We start from the raw sequence: 26317 nt of genomic DNA, 5'->3' as shown, positions 1-26317 counted from the left end.
TAAAGTGTGCTGCAGCACGCACTTCATTCACCTCTTGTCAATTAAAGGGGTACTCCGGTGGAATACTTTTTATTTTTATTTTTTATTTTTTTTAAATCAACTGGTGCCTGAAAGTTAAACAGATTTGTAAATTACTTCTATTAAAAAATCTTAATCCTTCCAGTACTAATTAGCTGCTGAAAACTACAGAGGAAATTATTTTCTTTTTGGAACTCAGAGCTCTCTGTTTACATCACCTGCACAGTGCTCTCTGCAGACATCTCTGTCCATTTTAAGAACTGTTCAGAGTAGGAGAAAATCCCCATAAGCAAACATATGCTGCTCTTGACAGTTCCTAAAATGGACAGAGATGTCAGCAGAGAGCAATGTGCTTGTGATGTCGGCAGAGAGCGCTGTTACAAAAAGAAAATAATTTCCTCTGTAGTATTTAGCAGCTAATAAGTACTGGAAGGATTAAGATTTTTTAATTTACAAATCTGTTTAACTTTCTGGCACCAGTTGATTTAAAAAAATAAATAAATAAAAATTCCACCCGAGTACCCCTTTAAATCCAACTCTTCACTGAGTTAGTTTAGTAATTTGTTGGCTATTACTCACGAACGCAGCAATTCTCAGGACTGAGACCCGGAGTGATCTAAACTTTTGTCATGTCTGAGCGACATGTCAAAAGTTCTTACAGGTGACACTAATGGCAGCTAAAAGGATATGTGAATGTCATTCCATTTGTATTTCCCATTCCTTTTGAATCCACATCTGACTTTCACCTTTAAAACAAAATGAAATACTGTCACACAACCTATATTTAAAGCCTTCCTAAAAGTTATAGACACATTTTTGAATGTTTTTATTCTTTCTCTATACGGTGCAAAAAAAAAAATTCTCTCTAAGCCTTAAAGGGGTACTCTGCTGAAAACATTGTATCCCCTATTCAAAGGATAGGGGATAAGGTATTGGTTCGCGGGGATCTCCACTGCGGCACCCCTGTCATTTAGTGCACGGAGCGAGTTCGCTCAGTGCCTGATGACTGGCGATGCCAGCTGCCATGACCCCTTAATTCACATCTATGGGAGGAGGTGTGACTTCTTTGAAAAATCTTTATGAAAAATGCCCCAAAGCCACCACAATACTTGTTCTGTGTATCCATGTGGTTTTGCCAGCTCTTGTGGCCCTTGTCTCCTGAATATTTTTTTTGCCTTGCTTGCAGCCCAGACTACAATTCCCAGCAGTTAGCAGCACACACTATCTTGTCTTTTCTTTCAAATTAAAATCCCCCCCCCCCCCCCCCCCCCCAAGCAATAAATCACGCTATGCTCTGAATGGCAGCAGTCAGTAATTAGATCTACAGCAGGCAAAGAGCAGTGTTGTTATGTGCTAAAGAGACACTGATAATGATGTCTTTCTCTCACTCCCTGCATGTAAGTGACAGTGGAAAGAGGGAAACTGCTCTATATAGATAATGAATGATATTTAGACCAATGAATAGGTTGGTGAAAGGGAAAGGATGGGCTATGGGTTTAGTTCCCCGGAGTACCCCTTTAATAAGAAGGTTTTTCTCAGTTTCCCTTCTGCAGCCTTTATGCTCTCATAGTGCAAGCTGCACTGTCTTACTCAAAGTAAAATCTATCCACCAAATGAGTAGCCCCCAATGAATATTAGCATGTAAACAAACCATTCTCACTGTAATATACAACACCAAAAAAGTGGCACAACCCATGTACGGAAAGAATAAAATATATGCTTTGATACATGTTACAAAAAGACATGAAATCTACACCGGTAAGAAAAGTGTGCACAAGGAGGTAAATTAACCATGGCAAATAACAACATTGCACGTTGATACCTATAATTGCATATCAATAATATAATAGCTCCATACAATGGTATGGCACAGTGTAAGATGTATAAGAAAGCAAAGACAATCAAAGCAAATAAATAAAAAGCCATACACAATGCCAACCACAGGGGCACATGTCCCAAATGTACATGGTTTATTTACCCCTATTTATGGATGTAACTTTCGTGTCATTTTCATGTAAATTTATAATATCTTCTTAAAATGTATATACAGTATTTTACTGTCTTACTGTGACATCTTTGTCTCCTGTCCTGATCTTTCCTCTTCTAAGCTGATTCATGACCAGATAAAAGTTGACCAGCTTCTGTAGGGCAGAATCACACGACCCGACTCCTGTCCAATCTACTAGATTGACTCTTTTTACACTGCTCAGTATCAGGCAGACTGGGCCACAAATGTGTGATCACGTGATTAATATTGCAGCCTTCTTTTCTTTCATTTATCCTCTACACATGTCCTTTTATGCAGGGTAATATGTTCCAGACAAAGGGCTATTTTCAAACTTGTCAAAACCGTGCGATCAGTCAATGAACGAACGCTTGCTTGTTCATCAGCTTATTCCTGACCCTATTACAGGGTGATCATCTACCAGTTTGCACAATAATCTCCCTGTGTATTAGTACCCTAACAAATATATATATATATATTTTAGTTGACAGTTTAAGACTGTGCAGTCGTTGGTTGATGCCTTTAGATAACTTCTGTAATTTATATTTGCTTTGGTCTGCCAACTCACCATCACTTTGTCTTTACTTTAGGAATTTGCTCTACACAAGTTGAATGCAGTAGTGAATGATTTCTGGGCAGAGATATCGGAGTCGGTGGATAAAATGTAAGCAGTTTAGTCTTGTATGTATTTGGGGATATTTAGAGGATGATTTTCTTTATTTTTTTTATTTTTTTTCCCACTAAAAAACTTTTTGATTTTGGAGAACATGGGCTTCAAGTCACTAATCTTAAACATGGTTTAGAGCTGTGATAATACTGGCAATACAAAGAAAACTACAGTGATCCCTCAACTTACAATGCCTCAACATACAATAGTTTCAACATACAATGGTCTTTTCTGGACCATTGTAACTTGAAACCAGACTCAACATACAATGTACAGACAGTCCAGATCTCTGAAACGTGTCACAACTGGAGGAACTGACCAATCAGAATTGGCATTTTACTGGTAAATCACCTCTATTACTGAAGTGTATGCACTGACTGGCTGTCTGGTAGTGCCCCCTACAGTACAGGGAGGAACTACAAGTTCTGTACTACTCTTTACCTGTGCCAGGGTTAGCTGCTCCTTTGGACACCAAGTAAGTGTGGTTCCATTTGGGACACTCTGTGTACTGTACAGGACCCTGAAGAAGCTCCTGCCCTCTACATAAACCATTGTTTCCCAACCAGGTATCCTCCAGCTGTTGCAAAACTACAACTCCCAGCATGCCCGGACAGCCAACGGCTGTCCGGGCATGCTGGGAGTTGTAGTTTTGCAACAGCTGGAGGCACCCTGGTTGGGAAACACTGACATAGACAGTGATTACAGCTTCCAGCAGATCTTTCTTACTTTTATAGATAAGGATTTGCTTTATCTATATTAGTTATCTACTTATTTTTCTTTAATCCTCACTTTTTCCTATTTTTGGATGACATTTTGGGGCTTCAGAACCAATTACCAGGTTTCCATAGAGTTCTGGTCTCAAAATACAATGGTTTCAACATACAATGGTTGTCCTGGAACCAATTAATATTGTAACTTGAGGGACCACTGTGCTATATAACCTTTACACCCAGCTAAGGATGCACATTCATATGAATAAAAAATGAGACAATATTTCTGCCATCGGTTTATCTCCGGTCACAAAGAAAACAGAATGGAATCTAACAAGCCCAATCCATGCTTACCCTGACTCTTTTCCAAATAATTTAGAAGACCCTTTATTCTTTGCACTGTCAACTGATAAATGCAACTAGACGTTCTCAGTAGTGTCCCATGAAATGTTATTTTTCATTATCAGTGAGGTAGTGTTGAGCTGCAGCAGCGCCTCTTTCCTCGCTCTCCTGCCCTGCTTTGATTGACTTACATGACTAAAAGCGGAGCACTGTAGCTCAGCACCAACAGTCCGACTCTTTAGCTGCGAACATAAAAAGCACTTTTTATCTTATTGTTTGTTTTGCAGTGAAGTTCTGTATGAAGATGAGACATTCAGAAGCAGGCAGTTTGCTGCTCTTGTGGCCTCCAAAGTCTTTTACCACCTGGGGGCATTTGAAGAGTCCCTGAACTATGCTCTGGGCGCTGGTGATCTGTTTAATGTGAATGACAATTCTGAATATGTGGAGACTATTATAGGTAATTTGTCACTGTAAAGCGGATGGTTTGTAGGCAGATGAAATTATAGGAAATCTTGGAGAGGGTTGGGGTGAAGTCAATATGAAACAATCAGGTTAACAGTCCACGCTGTACATTTGTTTCGGCTTTGTTTTGTCATGAGGATATTTTATACTGATGTCAATTTTGACTATTTGATCTATTATAGATAATGTGTTTTTATGGTCTATTAAATGGCTTTAGGCCAGTGCTATGCTGTGTCTACAAAATTTATTTTAAATATCGAGCTACAGCTGCAGTCCAGAGCAAGACATTGAGTTATAGGTGATCGTATGGACTGTAGCTGTCACTTAGTAGTTAAATGGGCACTGTCACCAACTTTATTTTTTGATATGTTATAGCACTTATGTACTACAACATATCTCTAATATATTTTATTTTTTTTCATTAAAAAGGTTTAATTTACATTTAAAAACCGGCCACTGAAAAAGGACTGATTTTGGAGTGGCAATCGGTCCTTTTTCAGTTAGGCTGCATTCGCTCCCTGCCTGTCAATCAGACAGGCGGGAGCGAGCGCATTGGCTCCCCGGCCACTCCTCCCGCACATCGCCGCCGCCTCGTTGCCGCCGCTGTCCCTGCACGCCCGCTGCCGGACTCTGCAGTAACTGCAAGTGTAATGAGGGAGCGGGGTATGCGGGGCGGAGGGGGGCGGGAGGAGGGAACCGGCTAGTGCCGTAGCGGCGGCGGGGGGGGGGGGGGGGGGGGGGGAGAACGGGCTAGCAAAAAAAAAAAAATAGGATGGTGGGAGCTACCCTTTAAGATGAATCTTGTAACACTACAAAAATTTGCAGTGGAGCCCTGACCTTACTGTTAGATTAAATTCAGACACACACACCTACAAGAAGAGACTCTACAGCAGATTTGTTGCATACTTTCAATTTAAGACAGCAAAAAACAAAAATATAACAACATTTTTGGATCCTTGGAAAATACATTGAAACCTCTCTGAAAGGCAACCTCTTTGAAAAGACCACCTTCTTATCCAGACCATAATTTGTATCAGGGATTTTCATTTCATCATAAATTATACATTGTGGCCATTATCTTTGAGAGGACCACCCCCATAGAGGACCACTTTTCCATGCAATTTTGGGTGGTCTTAAAGAGATTTTACTGTATTAGCGATGTTGCGGTTAGCATATGTGCATAGATCAATGAAGTCCAAAAATTCACTTGTGCAAAATTAGGAAGTTGGTCTTCTACAAATTTACTTTTGCATAGTATCACTACCCCAGGCAGTCTGCTTTACCATTTACAGCTCTGAGTAGCTAATAGCCTCATTGTAGTAACCCTTTATGCATACGCCATAATAGTGATCTTTTTGATCTTGATAGGATCACTGATGGAAATGTTTGTTTCGTAATCTGATTTTGTTTTAAACATTGTATTTTCTTATGTAGCCAAATGCATTGACCATTACACCAAACAGTGTGTAGAAAATGCTGAGCTCCCAGAGGGGGAGAAGAAGCCTGTGGATGAACGCTTAGAAGGGATCGTAAATAAGATGTTCCAGCGCTGCTTAGATGACCACAAATATAAGCAGGCAATAGGGATTGCTCTAGAGACTCGACGTTTGGATGTTTTCCAGAAAACCATTCTAGAATCGGTAAGACCCTTCGTGCTTCTGAACATCCTTTAATTTAATAATAATAATAGAAAAATATTTATACAGTGATCCCTCAACTTACAATGGCCTCAACATACAATAGTTTCAACATACAGTGGTCTTTTCTGGACCATCGTAAGTTGAAACCAGACTCAACATACAATGTACAGACAGTCCAGATCTGTAAAACGTGTCAGTGGCCGGAAGAACCGACCAATCAGAATGGGCATTCACTGTTAAAACACCTGTATTACTGAAGTGTATGCACTGACTGGTGTCTGGTATTACATGTTTTGTACTCTTTACCTGTACCAGGGTTAGCTGCTCCTTTGGACATCAGGTGAGGGCGGCTCCATTACTTTTTTGGGACATTGTGTGTTCTGTACAGGACCCTGAAGATGCTCCTGTCCTCTACATAGACCAGTGTTTCCCAAGCAGGGTGGCCCCAGCTTTTGCAAAACTACAACTCCCAGCATGCCCGGACAGCCAAAGGCTGTCCGGGCATGCTGGGAGTTGTAGTTTTGCAAAAGCTGGAGGCTCCCTGCTTGGGAAACACTGACATAGACAGTGATTACAGCTCCCAGCAGATCTTCCTTACTTTTATATGTAAGGATTTGCTTTATCTATATTAGTTATCTACTTATTTTTCTTTAATCCTCACTTTTTCCTATTTTTGGATGACATTTTGGAGCCTTTAGAACCAATTACCAGGTTTCCATAGAATTCTGGTCTCAACATACAATGGTCGTCCTGGAACCGATTAATATTGTAACTTGAGGGACCACTGTAATGTATATGAGTTTTATTGTTTATGCTTCTAGGCAATCTGTTTTTTATTCATTATGAAACTTTTTGACCTTTTTTGTGTTTTAGAATGATGTCCCTGGAATGTTGGCCTACAGCTTAAAGGTCTGCATGTCTTTAATGCAAAACAAGCAGTTTAGGAATAAAGTTCTTCGTGTCTTGGTTAAAATCTATATGAACTTGGAGAAACCAGACTTCATCAATGTGTGCCAGGTAATGTCAGTACCCTGTTAGTTTGTAAAGCCCTGTGATAATGGTGTACTGGTATTGTCCTAATAAACAGAACATTTGCTGATGTAACCTCCTTACGTTATGTTTTTTATTTCTGTCAACAGTGCCTCATCTTCTTGGACGATCCACAAGCAGTTAGTGACATTTTAGAGAAGCTAGTAAAGGAGGATAACTTGCTTATGGCATATCAGATATGCTTTGACTTGTATGAGAGTGCCAGTCAGCAGTTCCTTTCTTCTGTCATCCAAAATCTCCGAACTGTGGGCGCCCCCATTCCATCAGTACCAGGATCAACAAACACCGGAACAGTACCAGGGACTGCAAAAGAAAGGTAGGTAGCTTGTTTGAGCCCAAAGATCTGCAGATCATACTTACAGCATTTTTCAGATAACTTCACTTTATTTTGCACTTTTTGAGCAGTCTAGAGTTCTCATTGTTTAAGTTGGGCCTATAGTCAAAAATAATTAGATTTTTGTTAACTTAACTAGCAGTTGTTAAAAAGTGAAGCTCATAGGCCTAGATTTATTAAGCTGCACCAGGCGCAGACCTGACAAAAGGTTGTCCTTGAATATTTTGCAGCTGAGCAACAGCTGACTAAGTGCTGAGTAAGCAGACACTTTTGGTGATTGGCTGAACCACAGTACACCCTGTCTCTACGATTGGTTGTGGGAGAGGGTGTCCTGCAGCTCAGCTCTTACGTGGTGGAGGGTGTGGGGACACAGAATATTCAGCCCTTTCTCAAAATGTTTCAGATCAGGCTCCTAGTCACTGCTCTCCGCTGCCTGCCGAGCAGTTGCAGATTTCCCTGGCAGCTGAGAGCAGTGGCTGGTGTGACCACACGGGGGTGAGATGCTGCTGAAGGAGCCAGAATCTTCCTCATGCTGCACCCATGCCTCTTGCAGCATAGCCCCACAGAAAACCGCTCTCCACTGCTGAGCTGTAGAGGGACAGAAAGAGAAGCGGCAGGAGAATGAACCAGTCCCAGGATATGAGCGGCGGGGAGAGCAGGTGATGCAGCCAAATCTCCTCACTGAATATGGCTGAGCAGGTGCTGGCTGTGACAGACCTGGGACTGGCTTCTTCTCCTGTTGCTGCTCCTTCTGCCCTCAGTTCCGCTCCTCTACAGCTGTGGTCTACCACACAGTTTGCCGAGAGGTTAGGAAACAGAAGGGAGAGACTAGCTGTCCACACCTTCTGCCCCACAGCTCAGAGATGTAGAACAGCTTTCTAAGGTGTTAGGAAGAAGGGACTGTGTGGGTAGAGGCTAAGTTATAGCAGGGGCTGTGTGGGGAGAGGCACAGTTGCAGCTTAAGGGAGACGTTGGCTTCTCCAGCAGCATCTGCACCCAGTGGTCACACCATGCTTCCTAGGCAATCAGTGCTTGCTCCAACAGTCAGCGGGTGACTAGAAGCCTGATCTAAACAAATTGTTCGAACAGGCTGGATATTCTGCATCCCACACCCTCCACCACCTAACAGCTGAGCTGGATCTCACTGAGGGTGTGCTGTGGCTCAGCCGATCACCAAGTGTCTGCTTACTCTTGTCTGCTTGCTGGCAGGGATGCAGGATATTCAAGGATAGCAAAAGCTTTCAGATCACTGGGACTGTGCAAAATTTGCCAAAGCATGTGTAAATTGTAGTGGAAATCTGTAAGCTTGGAGCCCACACATATTTCTGAGACTGCCACACAGGCAGCTTTAGATTTGCCATATTTATAAATTAGACATGGGTGAGAAGGGCGGCACTTGATATGGATATCCCAGGTTTTGGTAAATTTCACCCATAGTCTATAGATATGTTTAAATCTTATGCTGTGCTGTGTTTCTTCTTGCAGCGAACCTATGGAAACTGAGGAAAAACCCACAAGCACAACTGGCGGCAAATCAACAGACTCTGTAAGTTCATGATAAATCACCTAATCTAATAAAAGGGAAGCCTGTCACATTGAAGATGCAGTCCAAACTATAGGCCTCTTGTTACATAGAAGCAGAATCTAAGCAGATTGATATTTAGTTTTGTGGGAAAAGTTGCAGGGTAACATGTTTTTTAACTCATGTAATCTCCACTCATTCTGGGCAAAGTGGTCATGTGGGCCATCCTATTTGATCAGTGGATACATGTGCATGTAGAGAGAACTTTCAGTCTCTTAGCAGGACTGCCCACATGACTACATAGCCCAGAATGAGCAGGCATTAACATGAACAGTTCCCATATGGAGTTGGAAACGTTTCCCAAAGGAAAATCTGTAAATCATGTTCTCACAGAACTGATAACAGCGATGATTACAACAACTGTCATCAGTGTCGCGTGGACGTGATTTACTAATTCTTTCTTGTCTTGTAACACAGGCCCTGATGAATATAGATGCACAGGAAACACGTATGATTTAGAATGTGTATCATTATATCTGTTCATCTAACTATATAGCTAGATACATACAGTGAAGGACAAAATATTCAATATCCTGCTGATTGTTTGCTAAAGAAATGATCAGTCTATAATTTGAATGGAAGGTTTATTTGAACAGTGAGAGACAGAATACCAACAAAAAATCCCCCCCCCCCAAAAAACAACCGGAGGTGACAATTGGGCTTTTGGTCATCCCTCCTTCCAAGGCCCTTCTCACCTAATTTACTTAGTTTGGTGGGGCAGCCAGTTCTAGAAAGTCATGTTTTTTTCCCCAAACATCTTTTAGTTTTATCCAGAAAAAAACAAAAACCCAACTCACCCCTCCTCCTCAAAAACAACACCCGGCCCCCCTCCCCAACAAAACAGACACAAGTCCATCATAAGTCCACATTCACTGACGCCGTCCTGCCAGATGAGCACAAACATAGCAGTGAAACGTCCCAGGTGTCACTCAACCTAACTTTGTCAAGAACAGTGCTAGGAGACCATATACATAGTAATGCTAAATTGTTGTGCAATGAGACAGGGCAAACGTGTCTACACAATTATAGATAACAAACACCAGCTACACGAATACTAAAAGACATACAGGAACAAGTAAAGGCGTGAAAACAAGGCAGAAGGGAAGGTCTGTGAACCGCAGAAAGAAACAGGAATTACTTTAGGGGGTTCCAACATCTTTCATTGAAGAATTATGGAGGCTAGCCACCACTGTACCCTTAGGAACTTTCAGTGCAGCAGACATTTTTGGTCCCCTTCTCACAGTCCTGTCTGAGCACTACAGGCAGTGCTTTCCAGCCCATGGCTTGGTTTTTGTTGTTATGTGTATTGTCAGCTGTGATACCTTATATAGACAGGACAGTGTCTTTCCAAATCCTGTACAGTAAACTGAATTTACCACAAGTGACTCCATTCAAGTTGTAGAAACATCTGAGATGATAAAAAGAAATGGGAGGCCCCAGAGCTCAATGTCAATACTTATGTCTTTGAGTGCAGAATGTATATACAAATACAGAATGTATATAACACTGCACACACATACTTACTGTCTCTTTCTCACTACCTCTTTCCCTGGAATATACACAATTATTGAGTGTAATGTATGTATTGTCAGCTACATAATATTTAGTATGTCTTATTGTTTATTCTACTGCTTTTTTTCTTCAGAGTCCAGAACCAAAAGACCAGATTTCAAAAATGATAAAGATTCTGAGTGGGGAGATGGCCATAGAGCTACACTTACAATTTTTGATCCGGAATAACAATACAGATTTAATGATCCTAAAGAACACTAAGGTTTGTTATTTGCTGTAATACTTCACTGCTTCAATAATTTTCACAGCATAATAGGAATGTTTAAAAAAGCATTACCGACAACATCTTGTGGCCTATGCAGGGTCACAAAACTCTACAGCTTTCTTTGCTTGCATTATTCGCATTTACACTTAATGGGGTACTCAGTTAAAATTATTATTTTTTTAAATCAACTGGTGCCAGAAAGTTAAACAGATTTGTAAATTACTTCTATAAAAAAATCTTAATCATTCCGGTAGGTATCAGCTGCTGTATGCTCCAGAGAAAGTTGTATAGTTCTTTTCTGTCTGACCACAGTGCTCTCTGCTGACACCTCTGTCCATGTCAGGAACTGTCCAGAGCAGGAGAGGTTTGCTATGGGGATTGGCTTCTACTCTGGACAGTTCCTGAGGTGGCAGCAGAGAGCACTGTGGTCAGACTGAAAAGAACTTCACAACTTCCTGTGGCGTATACAGCAGATGATAAGTACTGGAAGGATTAAGATTTTTATATGAAAGCAAGTAAGCCTGGCTGCAAGCAGGCTTGAGAAAACTGCAGCAGGGATGTCACACATGCATTAAGCCTGCCATCCAAATGAGTATACCGGGCAAACGGGACTACGGATTATTATTATATATATTAGTATCATTATCCTCAGTGTCACCTGTACCGACATTTAAGTGCGGTTGACACTGATGACAGATTCCCTCATTAAATGGGCACTGTCAGATCCAAGACATTTTTATATGTTGTTACTGATGAAAATTAACCCCTTCCCGCAGAATGTCATATATAAACGCCGGGTTGTGCAGTGCGTTCGCGCATCCCGGCGTTTATAAATGACATTCAGTTAACCCGGCGATGCGCAGCATCGCACGGGTTAACTGGCAGAAGTCCCGCTGTTTCCAGCAGGGGACAACTTCTGCTTCACCCCCAGGACCATCAATTGATGGTCCTGGTCAGCGATCACTGTGATTGGTCCCTGTGGACCAATCACAGTGATCTGGGGTGAAAGTTCAGATCCCCCGCACTGCCCGCCCCTGGAAGTCGGGCAGAACGGGGGACGAAGCGCTGCAGGGGCTCGCGGGGACCTGCGGCACACGGGGGGGAACAGGAGGGGACCGGCGGACTTACCTGATCCAGCGGCGGGACCGAGGAGCAGCGCGGGACCGGCCACGTGGACGAGCAGCGACGGGTAAGTATGTGGTCCTCAGAGGCAGCAGTGAAGATCTTCACTGCTGCTTCTAGGAGTCTGAAAACTACAACTCCCAGCATGCCTAGACAGCCTTTGGCTGTCTGGGCATGCTGGGAGTTGTAGTTTTGCAACATCTGGAGGGCCCCAGTTTGGAGACCATTGTATAATGGTCTCCAATCTGTGCTCTTCCAGCTGTTGCAAAACTACAACTCCCAGCATGCACTGACTGTCCAGGCATGCTGGGAGTTTTAGTTCAGCAACATCTGGCCCTTCAGATGTTGCCGAACTACAACTCCCAGCATGCCATTCAGCTGTCCGGGCATGCTGGGAGTTGTAGTTTTGCAACAGCTGGAGACACACTGGTTGGGAAACATTGTTTCTAACTCAGTGTTTCCTAACCTGTGTGCCTCCAGCTGTTGCAAAACTATAACTCCCAGCATGCACTAAAAGACCATGCATGCTGGGAGTTGTAGTTTTGCAACATCTGGAGGGCCCCAGTTTGGAGACCATTGTATAATGGTCTCCAATCTGTGCTCTTCCAGCTGTTGCAAAACTACAACTCCCAGTATGCACTGACTGTCCAGGCATGCTGGGAGTTTTAGTTCAGCAACATCTGGCCCTTCAGATGTTGCTGAACTACAACTCCCAGCATGCCCTTCAGCTGTCTGGGCATGCTGGGAGTTGTAGTTTTGCAACAACTGGAGACACACTGGTTGGGAAACATTGTCTGTTTCTAACTCAGTGTTTCCTAACCTGTGTGCCTCCAGCTGTTGCAAAACTATGACTCCCAGCATGCACTAACAGACCATGCATGCTGGGAGTTGTGGTTTTGCAACAGCTGATGCACCCCCCCCCCCCCCCTGTGAATGTACAGGGTACATTCACATGGGCGAGGCTTTTACAGTGGGTTTCTCGCATCTTGAGATGCAGCAAATTTTGCGCTGGGAAACTCGCTGTAACCCCCCGCCCATGTGACTGTACCCTAAAAACACTACACTACACTACACTAACACAAAATAAAATAAAAAGTTAAAAACACTACATATACACATACCCCTACACAGCCCCCCTCCCCCAATAAGAACGTCCGGTACACCACTGTTTCCAAAGCAGAGCCTCCAGCTGTTGAAAAACAACAACTCCCAGTATTGTCGGACAGCCGTTGACTGTCCAGGCATGCTGGGAGTTTTGCAACAGCTGGAGGCACCCTGTTTGGGAATCACTGGCGTAGAATACCCCTATGTCCACCCCTATGCAAATCCCTAATTTAGGCCTCAAATGCACATGGCGCTCTCACTTTGGAGCCCTGTCGTATTTCAGGGCAACAGTTTAGGGTCACATATGGGGTATCGCCGTACTCGGGAGAAATTGCGTTACAAGGTTTGGGGGGCTTTTTCTTCTTTAACCCTTCATGAAAAGGAAATGTTGGGGTCTACACCAGAATGTTAGTGTAAATTTTTTTTATTTTTTACACTAACATGCTGATGTTGCCCTATACTTTACATTTTCACAAGAGGTAAAAGGGAAAAAAGCCCCCCAAAATTTGTAACGCAATTTCTCCCGACTACGGAGATACCCCATATGTGGGCGCAAAGTGCTCTGGGGGCGCACAACAAGGCCCAGAAGGGAGAGCGCACCATGTACATTTGAGGTGATTTGCACAGGGGTGGCTGATTGTTACAGCGGTTTTGACAAACGCAAAAAAAACAAAACCCCACATGTGACCCCATTTCGGAAACGACACCCCTCACGGAATGTAATGAGGGGTGCAGTGAGAATTTACCCCCCACAGGTGTCTGACGGATCTTTGGAACAGTGGTCCATGAAAATGAAAACTTGTACAGCCCACTGTTCCAAAGATCTGTCAGACACCAGTGGGGGGCAAATGCTCACTGTACCCCTTGTTACGTTCCTCAAGGGGTCTAGTTTCCAAAATGGTATGCCATGTGGGGGTTATTTTGCTGTTCTGACACCTTAGGGGCTTCCTAAATGCGACATGCTCCCCGAGCAAAATTTGCTCTCAAAAAGCCAAATATGACTCCTCTTCTGAGCATTGTAGTTCGCCCATAGTGCACTTCAGGTCAACTTATGGGGTACCTCCATACTCAGAAGAGATGGGGTTACAAATTTTGGGGGGTATTTTCTGCTATTAACCCTTGCAAAAAGGTGAAATTAAGGGGGAAACACACATTTTAGTGGAAATTTTTTTTTTTTTTTTTTACATATGCAAAAGTCGTGAAACACCTGTGGGGTAATAAGGCTCACTTTATTCCTTATTACATTCCTCAAGGGGTCTAGTTTCCAAAATGGTATGCCATGTGGGTATTTTTTACTGTTCTGGCACCATAGGGGCTTCCTAAATGCGACATGCCCCCCGAGCAAAATTTGCTCTCAAAAAGCCAAATATGACTCCTTCTCTTCTGAGCATTGTAGTTCGCCCATAGTGCACTTCAGGTCAACTTATGGGGTACCTCCATACTCAGAAGAGAAGGGGTTACAAATATTGGGGGGTATTTCCTGCTATTAACCCTTGGAAAAATGTGAAATTTGGGGGGAAACACACATTTTAGTGAAAAAAAAATATTTTTTTTTTACATATGCAAAAGTCGTGAAACACCTGTGGGGTATTAAGGCTCACTTTATTCCTTGTTATGTTCCTCAAGGGGTCTAGTTTCCAAAATGGTATGCCATGTGAGGGTTTTTTGCTGTTCTGGCACCATAGGGGCTTCCTAAATGCAACATGCCCCCCAAAAACCATTTCAGAAAAACGTACTCTCCAAAATCCCCTTGTCGCTCCTTCGCTTCTGAGCCCTCTACTGCGCCCGCCGAACACTTAACATAGACATATGAGGTATGTGCTTACTCGAGAGAAATCAGGCTACAAATATAAGTATACATTTTCTCCTTTTACCCCTTGTAAAAATTTAAAAATTGGGTCTACAAGAACATGCGAGTGTAAAAAATGAAGATTGTGAATTTTCTCCTTCACTTTGCTTCTATTCCTGTGAAACACCTAAAGGGTTAAAATGATGACTGAATGTCATTTTGAATACTTTCGGGGGTGCAGTTTTTATAATGGGGTCTTTTGTGGGGTATTTCTAATAAGAAGACCCTTCAAATCCACTTCAAACCTGAACTGGTCCCTGAAAAATAGTGAGTTTGAAAATTTTGTGAAAAATTGGAAAATTGCTGCTGAACTTTGAAGCCCTCTGGTGTCTTCCAAAAGTAAAAACTCGTCACTTTTATGATGCAAACATAAAGTAGACATATTGTATATGTGAATAAAAAATTTTTTTATTTGTAATATACATTTTCCTTACAAGCAGAGAGCTTCAAAGTTAGAAAAATGCAAAATTTTCAAATTTTTCATCAAATTTTAGGATTTTTCACAAGGAAAGGATGCAAGTTACCAAAAAATGTTACCACTACGTTAAAGTAGAATATGTCACGAAAAAACAATCTCGGAATCAGAATGATAACTAAAAGCATTCCAGAGTTATTAATGTTTAAAGTGACAGTGGTCAGATGTGCAAAAAACGCTCTGGTCCTTAAGGCCAAAATGGGCTTGGTCCTGAAGGGGTTAAAGACCTTTTGTAATATTGTTGTTAAAAAAAAATAAAATAAAATAAATTTATTTAATAAAGAAAACTGTTCCTAAAAATCCCACCACTAGAAGTCCCCATACCTACTGGGACACTAACCAGTCCTGCAGCAGCATCAGGCTTTAGTCATGGACAAGGCTGCATGAGCAGACACACCAATCACCTCCCACCACCACAAAGGAGGGACATGCCCCTATCCCGAGAGGATTTCTAACCCTGTGATCTAATGAAAAGAGAGATTTTTATAATAAATAAAGGTGATAGAGGCATAAAAATGTTATGTACATGATTAGGATTGTTTATTTATTTATTTTAATTTTTTTTTGTGTGATCTGACAGGTACGCTTTAAGGCTTATAAGAGTCCTAATATACTGTTCATATCACAGTACCTCTCTGTTCCCATATGTGATGACTACAGTGAAAATTGCATGTACAGATCAGTAATGGTTTCATATGCATAATACGTTAGATTCTGCACAATACAGTAAAATAATGGGACAAGTGTCCATGAAAAAATTGGTGCAGTAGCCTGTTAGATATGTTTATTTAAAACACTTGCTTTCTGTATATACATACATTGTTTTACATTCTGTGTACTGAACAATGCGCTTCCTATTTTAGGATGCAGTGAGGAATTCTGTGTGTCATACAGCTACTGTAATAGCAAATTCTTTTATGCACTGTGGCACTACCAGTGATCAGTTCCTCAGGTAAGTGCCCTATTTTATGTGCGTAGTTATCTTACTATTGTCACTGATGGTAAATACATGCACAAGCAAGGTGTCCCCACTTAGCTCCATGCGTTTTGCTAGGATAGCAGGTGGTAAATGAGCTTTTCTTTCTTTGACAGGGACAACTTAGAGTGGCTGGCAAGAGCTACAAATTGGGCAAAGTTCACTGCAACAGCGAGTTTAGGAGTCATTCACAAGGTAAGGCATTAAGTGTTCTGCCTATATTTACATGACATGTTTTGTGTTGTTAAAGGGGTACTCCACTGGAAAACATTTTCTTTTAAATCAACTCGTGCTAGAAAGTTAAACAGATTTGTAAATTACCTCTATTAAAACATCTTAATACTTTTAGTACTTATCAGCTGCTGTATAATAGAGTTCTTTTCTTTTTGAATTTCCTTTCCGTCTGACCACAAGTGCTCTCTGCTGACACCTTTGTCTATGTCAGGAACTTCCAGAGCAAGAAAGGTTTGCTATGGGGATTAGCACTTGTGGTCAGGCAGAAAGGAAATTAAAAAAGAAAAGAACTTACTCTGTAGTATTCAGCAGCTGATAAGTACTGGAAGGATTAAGATTTTAAAATAGAAATAATTTACAAATCTTTTTAACTTTCTGGCAGCAGTTAATTTAAACTAAATGTTTTCCAGCAGAGTACCCCTTTAATATAAAACTCTTTATGGTTATTTTACTTGTTCGCTATTCCTCCTACAGGGCCATGAGAAGGAGGCTTTGCAGCTTATGGCTACTTATTTGCCTAAGGACACTTCCCCTGGCTCTGCATACCAGGAAGGAGGAGGCCTGTATGCTCTGGGTCTTATTCATGCGAACCATGGTGGTGATATCATAGACTACCTGCTGAACCAGCTGAAGAATGCCAGCAATGATGTAAGATTTGTGTGTGCGATTAATGGGCCTGCCAGGAACTGTTTGGTTGGTTATTAAAGCTGTGTGGTAAATGTGCTTGGAAGGAATTGAAAACAAAGGCCATCTGCCAAAGTGTTACTGTTATTGTTAAATGGGCTGTTCCTTCATAACTACTCTTCCATATGCCTTAGTAGGGCATGTGAATGTCAACGTAGGTGGTATCCCCCCCCCCCCGTTACACAGAGCAGTCATTCCCATCAATGGAAACCACGTAATACTACACTTCCTCTGCAAGAATAATGTGTTGCTGTCTGCAAATGCCGGATCAGTGTATCTGCGTTTACGTACCATTGTTTTCTCCTCCAGAAAGAAAACAACTGTCTGAGTTGTGTAACCTATAGGTATCCCACCTTTAAAAGAGCCTTAAAAGAGCCAAAGGAATGGGAAATACAAATGGATTGACATACACATATCCTTTTAGCTGCCATTAGTGTCACCTGTAAAAACTTATGACATGTCGCTCAGACATGTCAAAAGTTTAGATCACTCCGGGTCTCAGTCCTGAGAGCTGCTGCGATCGTGAGTAATAGCCAACAATTTTTATTTTATTTTTTTAAATCAACTGGTGCCAGAAAGTTAAACAGATTTGTAAATTACTTCTATATAAAAAATCTTAATCCTTCCAGTACTTATTAGCTGCTGAATACAACAGAGGAAATTCTTTTCTTTTTGGAACTCAGTGCTCTCTGCTAACATCACAAGCACAGTGCTCTCTGCAGACAACTCTGTCCATTTTAGGAACTGTCCAGAGCAGCATATGTTTGCTATGGGAATTTTCTCCTACTCTGGACAGTTTTTAAAATGTACAGAGATGTCAGCAGAGAGCACTGTGCTTGTGATTCAACAGAGAGCTCTGTGTTCCAAAAAGAAAATCATTTCCTCTGTAGTATTCAGCAGCAAATAAGTACTGGAAGGATTAAGATTTTTTTAATTGAAGTAATTTACAAATCTGTTTAACTTTCTGGCACCAGTTGATTTAAAAAATAAATAAATAAATAATTTCCACCGGAGTACACCCGTCTGTAGCTGGTAAAAAGTTCTTGCCCATGGTCTCCATAGATAAGGGTACTGATAGATCTGTGTAATTCTTATAACCTCTTCCAATATATGTACTGCCACTAAATATAAAGGAAAGACTTGGTCCTCTGACATAGTAGGTCTGAGCTGGATAAAAAGTACGGTATGCAGTATAAAAACTTATTTAGTGTTTTGTTACCTCAAACTTTTTCCTTTCTCTAATGTTTTTTATTATTTATAACAGATTGTACGGCATGGTGGGTGCTTAGGTTTAGGCTTGGCTGCAATGGGAACAGCACGTCAAGATGTTTATGACCTCCTGAAAACAAATCTCTACCAGGATGATGCTGTGACAGGTTGGAGCAGTTATTGTTCTTTTATTTATCTTTATGCTTTTTTGTCTTGGCACTTTTTCCATTAATGCATCTTCTACTATTAATTTTTTTGTTCATGTTATCTAATTTGTTGTGTAGGGGAAGCTGCAGGCCTGGCACTTGGCTTGGTGATGCTCGGATCTAAAAATGCCCAAGCGATAGAAGACATGGTTGGTTATGCACAAGAGACGCAGCATGAGAAGATTTTGCGGGGCTTAGCAGTTGGCATTGCCCTGGTTATGTATGGGCGTATGGAGGAGGCAGATGCACTAATTGAGAGCCTTTGCAGAGACAAGGTAAGCGATTTAAAACAAATGCTATTATTAAGATGAGGTTTTCTTGGATTTGTTTGTTTATCTACATGTGCTGGATATATAGTTTACATGGTGTCCACCTAGAGTAGATTTATATATATATATATATATATATATATATATATATATATATATATATATTTATTTATTTATTTATTTATTTTTTTTATTGCATTTTTTTTTCCAGGAATTGCCTAGACAACATAGGGAATTTTTATAGGACTAATTCTTTTAAAGGGAATGTGTCACCAAATATGATCTTTTTTTTTTTTTTTTTTTTAGAGGTTAAATCATTTTTCAAAATTTTTTAATATTTTTGGAAATATTTTTACAAAATTTACTTGTCACAAAATATGAAAACACAGTTTGTAGATAGCCAGCACGGCACTGCTTCCCTATTTGAGTGTAGAACAATGATGAAATGGCAGACTTGGACTAGGAATGCTGGAGGTGGTGCTCTGATTGACAATAGTACATGAAAACGTTTCAAAGAAGCAGGAAAATAATCGGCAACTCACCGCAACCAGCTGAATAAATCTTCTTTTATTTCATACTCACAAATATGTTACAAGGGAAGAGGGTAGTGGGGGGACACAGGATGGCGACCAAGCTCCGTTTCGCACGGTGACATTTAATAATAACTTGTCATATCTCCCACTGTTGACCAGCAGAGGGAGATAACATGAGTTATCTGGTGAAAGCAAGCAACTTGTCTGGCTGCTGCAAATTAGACCTCGCCCGTCTACCTTCCTCCTCTCTCTATGTGCAAAAGGAGAGGAGGGAGGGGGTTTTGTAGATTTTTCAATTCCACTGTCACCATTTTGTTGGTGTCTGAAGAGTGGTAAAGAACAGACTAGATGCTCCTCAGTGACATCAAGAAAATGGTGCTGGCTTCCCTTTCATTTTGCCTAGCCTGTGCTATGCACATGCACATTTGCAGTAAGCAGTCCATTCTTTTCTTTGAGACACTCGCAGTCTTTAGTTTCTTATGCCCTGTGCCTGTCATAAATCAGTTGTAGAGGTGTTGTGAAGTGACATACCATAAAGAGGCTACAGTAATGGCAGCCCCCAGTACACACTTTAATAAATAACATTAAAACGACATTGTCCTAAAACTAAAGACATAAATGAAATGCTTTTTCTTGAGAGAATAATTTTATTTATTTAAAAAAAAAAAGTGACACATTCCCTTTAAGCCACAAGTGACAGCTGCAATCCAAAAGTACACAGAAGCTCAGCACTATGTGCAACCCATTATAAGGTCCCCCACCCTGTGCTAAGCAGACTTAATTTAACCTACGCAGGTACAAGTTTTACAGCTTCATGAGAGTATATGTAGATATGCTTAAATACACTTTATAAACAAGTAGCAATAGCCATAGATTGCCATTTCATGTGTGCACAAGTCAATTTGCAAATCTGCATAAACAATCAAAGTAAGCATGGTCTTTGCTGAGCACCTGAGAATGCTCATAAAAGCAGAGAGATGATGCATAGACATGTCAGGTGGGATGTTTTGTAGGTGCTTCCTCCTTTCTCAGAATTTTTCCCCTACTACGGTACAGTTGACATGTGCCTTTAAGGGGATCTTTGCCTTCATCTGCAGAAACACTGTAGGAGTATAGAATGAACTGGGTCTTAATTTTTTTCAGCCTTATCTTTTTAACTAAATAACGGTTTGTTCCTTCAGGCAAAAGCTACAGCCTGATAAAATAACTATGTAGCCCTGCAAAATGCCTCAGAGTCCCCTAGCCTTAGAAGCGCTAGCATTTTAATCCACATTGTGAATGAAAAAAAAAAAAAATCCCTCTTCTCTCTGGCGTTGTTTTCTTGTAACATACATCGCCTGTGTCTGGCCTGTCCTCATTCCTGTAGAATTTATTAGCCGTGTCTGTTTTACCTCCCTACAGCAGACATGTCTGGCTTCCTAGTACTTCTAAGGTTTGAATTTGTGGCAGGAGACATCAATTTTGTTCTGAAATGAATTGCGTTGAATAGGCTGTAAGGCACTAGCTGTGCACAAAAATATAAGATCTAGAGTTATTGTACAAAACACTCCACAAATTACCGGCAAAAGAAGGACTTCATGTGCTGCAGCCTGACATAACCTGTGTTGCAATGTTTTTATCATTTGATATCTGTGTGTAGCCTTAGCTTGAATATGAGCTTGTGTAACTAAATGTCCTGTTCTCCTTAGGACCCAATCCTACGCCGTTCTGGCATGTACACTGTTGCCATGGCATATTGCGGATCTGGAAACAACAAGGCTATTCGTCGTCTGCTCCATGTTGCTGTAAGTGTACTTTTACTCTTTTCTTTTTTAAATCAGAAATTTTTTATTAAAGTTTTTTTTTATAAATCATACATCATACAAAAACAAAGAAAAACATTTACACAGAACATCCATCCCCCCCCCACACCCCAGTGTGCATCCTTCACAGCAATTTAAACAACAAAAATAAATATCATGTCAGAAACTATACAGTGTTAATAGATCATCCCTCAAACGATAGGCAGAAACATGTCAGCAAACATAATCAAATATAAGGCAGGAGCATCACATGAGATGAAAGTACTACATTAATCAGTACGGGAGAGGGGGCAGCAACAAGAGGCACACGAAACCCCAACACAAAAAAACAGGGACTCAGTGAACAACAAAGACAAATATAAATTAGGGGCACAGACAAAGTGAGAGCAATTAAGGAATAAAACACAGACAAAATCCCCCCCCAGGGGTATCTATCCACGGACCCCATATGGACTCAAATTTGCGCATGGCTTTTCTCTTAAGATATACCCCTATTTCCAGTCTAATAATATGATTTCATTTTGTTATCAGTTCAGAAATAGTAGGCGGCGAAACCCGAAACCAATGCTGGGCAATCAATTTACGAGCTTGGTATAAAATCCTGCTAATTCCAATACATAAACCACCATCCTCATCTAATCCCTCCAGGTATCCTAGCACACATGTCAAAGCAGACAGACTAAACGGACAACCATACACTCATCTAATCAGCTGTCCCACTTAGTTCCAGAAGTGTGCAAGATGAATACAGTCTCACATCACATGAAGCAAGTGAGCGCTAGGCAAAGAACAACTGGGGGCAGCAGGAATCGGGCTGCACCCCCCAATCCTTTGCAAAAAAGACGGCAGTTCGATATACCCAATGCAGCAAAAATAATTGAGACACCCGGTGAGCTTCCGACACTGCAAGCCGCGGGGTCAGGGATACAATCTGTGCCCACTGCTCATCCGACATGGGATCCCCATTTATCTTTAATATTCAATGGCTAGGCCTCATCATAAGAGGACAATAAGTCCACTATACAACAAAGATATCCCACCCTCTGAATGAACAGTTCATCAACTGCGACATGTGAACCAACAGTCAAGTCATAAGCCCGAGACTGCGCATCCAGGGCATGACGCAATTGTAGATAACAAAACGATTGAGGCAGCAAAAACTCCTCCTGCAGTTGAGCAAATGACTTCAATATCGGCCCATCATACAATGGGTGACCAAAAGGGAGACATCAGGTAGCATACGCAATTCGGACCGGCTAGGATTATGCTACAGAGGAGCATATGTGACAAACATAGGAAAGTGCAAAAGGGTCCTAAATTTTGTCCACACCTTGTTCAGCACATGTTTTGTATAATATTTCAAGTGCGTCTCAGAGAGGTACAACACAACAGGTTGGTAGGATTTAAGCGCCTGAAACATAGCGAGACACTTAGTGGGACCATTAAGGCCCCTCACATTCCACGCCACTAAATCGGTAGCCATAAGGAAAGCAGGGAAGCATAAGTGAAAACATAGTGGGGCGGAAACAGTAGCCGCCAGTGGTCCAGAGGGAAGAGAGACATAGGAAATAGAGCACTACATAATGGCCAGAAGGAAGGACAAAATAACAAAACAAACACCCCAGACCGACAACAAAAAGCAAACAGTCGCAACTTGCAAGACAGGGGGCAAACAAACAGCCCAGGTAGAGTGAGCAGGTAACATGTAGACAGAAAAACCTTTTCCCAAACATGCCGTGCTCAAGTCAGAGAAAATACAAACAAAATATATATGGGACATCTGGCATCATATATAGAAACCTACAGAACAGAAGACTATAAATATATGCAGTAAATGAAAAAACAAAGAGCAATAATAGAATAACATGGGCATAGGAGCACAATCAGGACCACAATGCCTAAATATGAGTCAAGGTACAAGTAGTCCTAATCCGATTAACAGGAACACAATTAAATGCAAAGTTCGCACAGGAACCTCAGGTACGGGCACGTTGTATTTGTGCCTCATGAACATCCAGCCACTCCACAGCCACCACAGAGGTGTCAAACATCTAGGTAGTTCCCAAGGCGACCACCCTGAGACAGGCAGGTTAAATCATAGAGTACACCACATTTAGTGCACGCAGGCGTCGCTTGATATCCACATATTTGGCCCGCCTCTTTTGAACTTTGGCTGAAAAGTCTGTAAAGATAGAAACCCGGCTGCCTTTAATAGTAAGCAAATCCATGTGCCTGGCTTTGGGCAGGATGATATCTCTGTCCTTACAGTGTAGAATGCAGATGAGAACAGCTCGTGGCAGGGCTCCAGGAGGAAGAGGACAAGCCAGCACCCTATGGGCGCGCTCAACCGCGAAGAGAGGTGTCAAAGTCTCTTTCCCAAACATATTAAGGAGCCAATTTTCAAAGTGTTCCCCAGGGCCACGACCCTCGGCCTTTTCAGGGATGCTCACCAGGCATGAAATAAAAAAATTGATATGTTGTAGTACTCAAGTACTAAAACATATCTCTAATATACTTTAATAAAAAAAAAGTGATTTTAAACCAGTTTAAAATCACTTTTAAATTCGGCCACTAGGGGTCGCCCTCCTAGTGGCCGAATGCATTCGGCAGTGACGTCACTACAGAATTTCGACTCATTGAAGACTGGCAACGATTCGAAATTCAGTCACTGCAGTGCTTGCTCCCGCCTGTCAATCAGACAGGTGGGAGCGAGCGCTTTGCAGGAAGTGGACAAGGTAAAGTATTATATGGGGCGGGGGGGGGTTTGAGTGTCCACCTATACAGTATGCCTTTAGCTTCCCCACTACAACTCCCAGCATGCCCCGACAGCCAATAGATGTCAGGGCAAGCTGGGAGTTGTAGTGGGGAAACAGCTGGAGGGACACTGAATAGGTGAACTAAGGGGGGTGGGTAGGGGGAGTGGGTTGAGCGGAGCGGTGGGGCCGGGGGGTTGCGGGCTGCTGTCACTTCTTTCGCCAGGGGGTGGGGGCAGTTGTGGGCTGCTGTGGCTGTTCTTCTGCCAGGGAGTGGGTTGAGCGGCGTGCCTGGGCCGGGGGGGTTGCGGGTTGCGCGGCGGGGAGCGGTATGTGCAGCCATCACAAATCCATCACAGGGTGCCTCCAGTTGTTTCCCCACTACAACTCCCAGCATGCCCTGACAGCCAATAGATGTCAGGGCAAGCTGGGAGTTGCAGTGGGGAAACAGCTGGAGGCACCCTGTATAGGTGAACTACGGGCGGTAGTGTCGGCACCAGCAAGCATCAGTGACGTGGTGCCTGCTGGGGAAGTCTGTCTGGTAGTGAGCACACTGCCAGACAGACAAAAGGCATTTTTAATATGTAAAAAAAAAAAAATAGGCAGGGACAGAAAAAAGAAAAAAAGTGATGGTGGGAGCTACCCTTTAATGGTAGTAGGAAATTGTGCAGCCACAGCTTTCACTGCCCCAGCATATGAGACATCAGGGTTAGGCTCAGCAGGGTCTTTAGAAAAGAGGGCAGCAGAGGGCCCCAGACTGACCTGCCGTTTCGGGGGCGCTCAGGCCCGCTCAGCACAGTAGAGGAGGCGCATCTGTAGAAGAGACCGGAGCCCCAGCCAGTCAGCCCCATCTGTCTCCTCACTCAATTCATCTGCCGGGGCCCACTCCGGCTGATCTGTTACACGTGCGAAGCGCTGCAGGTGCTCTGCAACCCCCGCCACCTCCACACAAGATGGCGCTGGCTCCCCCGGCATCTCGGCCTCTCCATCTTCCTGCACCCTCTGTGTCCATATATTACGCCCCCGCCCGGCCATCCTGACGCAGCGATGCTCTGGACAACTTTAGTAATAAGTAGGTGACAAATAAGAAAAGATTTTAGGCCATATTCCCAGGATAGCAGCAGGATGACCAGCAGAGCTCCGGACTGCGCGTCCGCTCACATGCTGCGCCAAGCCACGCTACTCTGTGCTGTGTGATTTACAAGTGCCACTTTAAAAAAAAAATTCAATTCTTTTCAATTTGTATATTAGCTGAGTACCTGGCACTGCCTGGTCTTCCTGCCTAAACCTTGTAGGAGAGAAAAAGCAACAATGACTCTTCCGACCTCCTATCCCATCCCCTCCACTGCTTATTTTCTGAACCTGTTTGCCAGACATTCAGCAGGATATTCCAGCCATTTGGAAGTTATGCTGGAACATACATACAGAAGTACATATTTACATATATCAATATACTTTGATGACAAGGCTGTGTTATATAAACTCTTCTCTGTTTTGTGCTGCTAGGTGAGTGATGTCAACGATGATGTAAGAAGGGCTGCTGTGGAGTCTCTAGGCTTCATCCTGTTCAGGTAAGTGACTGTGCCAACTCTTCACCTTAATAATGATGGTATGAAAAGTGTGCACGTTTTATTGAATACTCTAATAAATGTCATGACAATTTACAGCGGTGAATGTTCAGCCATTTGCTTTATTTTGTTTCCAGCTTGGTTTATAAAAGGGTTGGTGCCGGTAAAATGGTAAAAATGTATAGGTTTGTAAATTTTTACTTATGTCTATTTATAATAAATCACTTGCACAAAGAAAACATGAAAATGCTGCAATTCCTTCCTTAATTTCTTTTGATTTTATATTTTTTCTCATATCGCAATTGGGTGTAAGAAATATATAAAGACATCTGTATCCCATTAGAACATAGATTTTTTGCCCTTTCACCTGCAGGAGGACCCTCCCCCTTTTGACAAACATAACATGAATTGTAAAAAACATTATACCTCCATTAGCATATTTTTTTTTTACTTTTCTGAAAGACACCAGGCTGGTAGGCAAGATGACACCAAACTTTTCACATTCATCAGTCCCTTCATGAAGTATTTCAGTAAACGTAACACTTTTGTAAAAAATTGTCTTTGTGCTTTATCCTGTTCTGAGTCCATTCATTCCCCCCCCCCCCCCCCCTCGTCAGAACTGCGGACAGAGCCCCATATAGCGGAGCCTAAAGGCAATGTGAACTTAGCCTTAAATTTTAGAAATATTGTTTTTGGGAAATTAGGGTATCTTTAACTTTTTGGGTTATTTGTTGTGCATATATAATTTTTTACCATGCCATGTCCTTTTGTACATAAAATTGTGGCTAAAAGGCAGACCCAATAAAAACCCTAAATGCAGAAAACCTCATAAAAATAAAGATTTTTAAACCCTTTACATATTTTCACATTTTTTGCACAATATTCTACACTTAATACCCCATAATGTGAAAACAGAATGTTAGGCTGTTGTGCAGTCAGCCCTGAC

At 42.0% G+C, this 26317-nt stretch overlaps 1 protein-coding gene across 1 annotated transcript in view; it reads left to right on the top strand.

Annotated features, from left to right (window-relative positions):
- Nucleotides 1-26317, top strand: part of PSMD1 (proteasome 26S subunit, non-ATPase 1) — an 85325-nt gene that overhangs the window by 9072 nt on the left and 49936 nt on the right. Inside the window, exons 3-16 of the mRNA XM_056565555.1 lie at nt 2614-2687; nt 4030-4199; nt 5639-5844; nt 6718-6861; nt 6984-7210; nt 8714-8774; nt 10456-10584; nt 16001-16089; nt 16230-16308; nt 16822-16995; nt 18296-18407; nt 18525-18721; nt 20937-21032; nt 25310-25374. Coding sequence (XP_056421530.1) covers nt 2614-2687; nt 4030-4199; nt 5639-5844; nt 6718-6861; nt 6984-7210; nt 8714-8774; nt 10456-10584; nt 16001-16089; nt 16230-16308; nt 16822-16995; nt 18296-18407; nt 18525-18721; nt 20937-21032; nt 25310-25374 — 1823 coding nt within the window. The remainder of the gene's footprint in view (nt 1-2613; nt 2688-4029; nt 4200-5638; nt 5845-6717; nt 6862-6983; nt 7211-8713; nt 8775-10455; nt 10585-16000; nt 16090-16229; nt 16309-16821; nt 16996-18295; nt 18408-18524; nt 18722-20936; nt 21033-25309; nt 25375-26317) is intronic.

Source organism: Hyla sarda, chromosome 3 (assembly GCF_029499605.1).
Source record: "Hyla sarda isolate aHylSar1 chromosome 3, aHylSar1.hap1, whole genome shotgun sequence".
Taxonomy (NCBI): Eukaryota; Metazoa; Chordata; class Amphibia; order Anura; family Hylidae; genus Hyla; species Hyla sarda.
The sequence above is the reverse complement of the archived record's forward strand: the minus strand, read 5'-3'. Positions and strand labels throughout refer to the sequence as shown.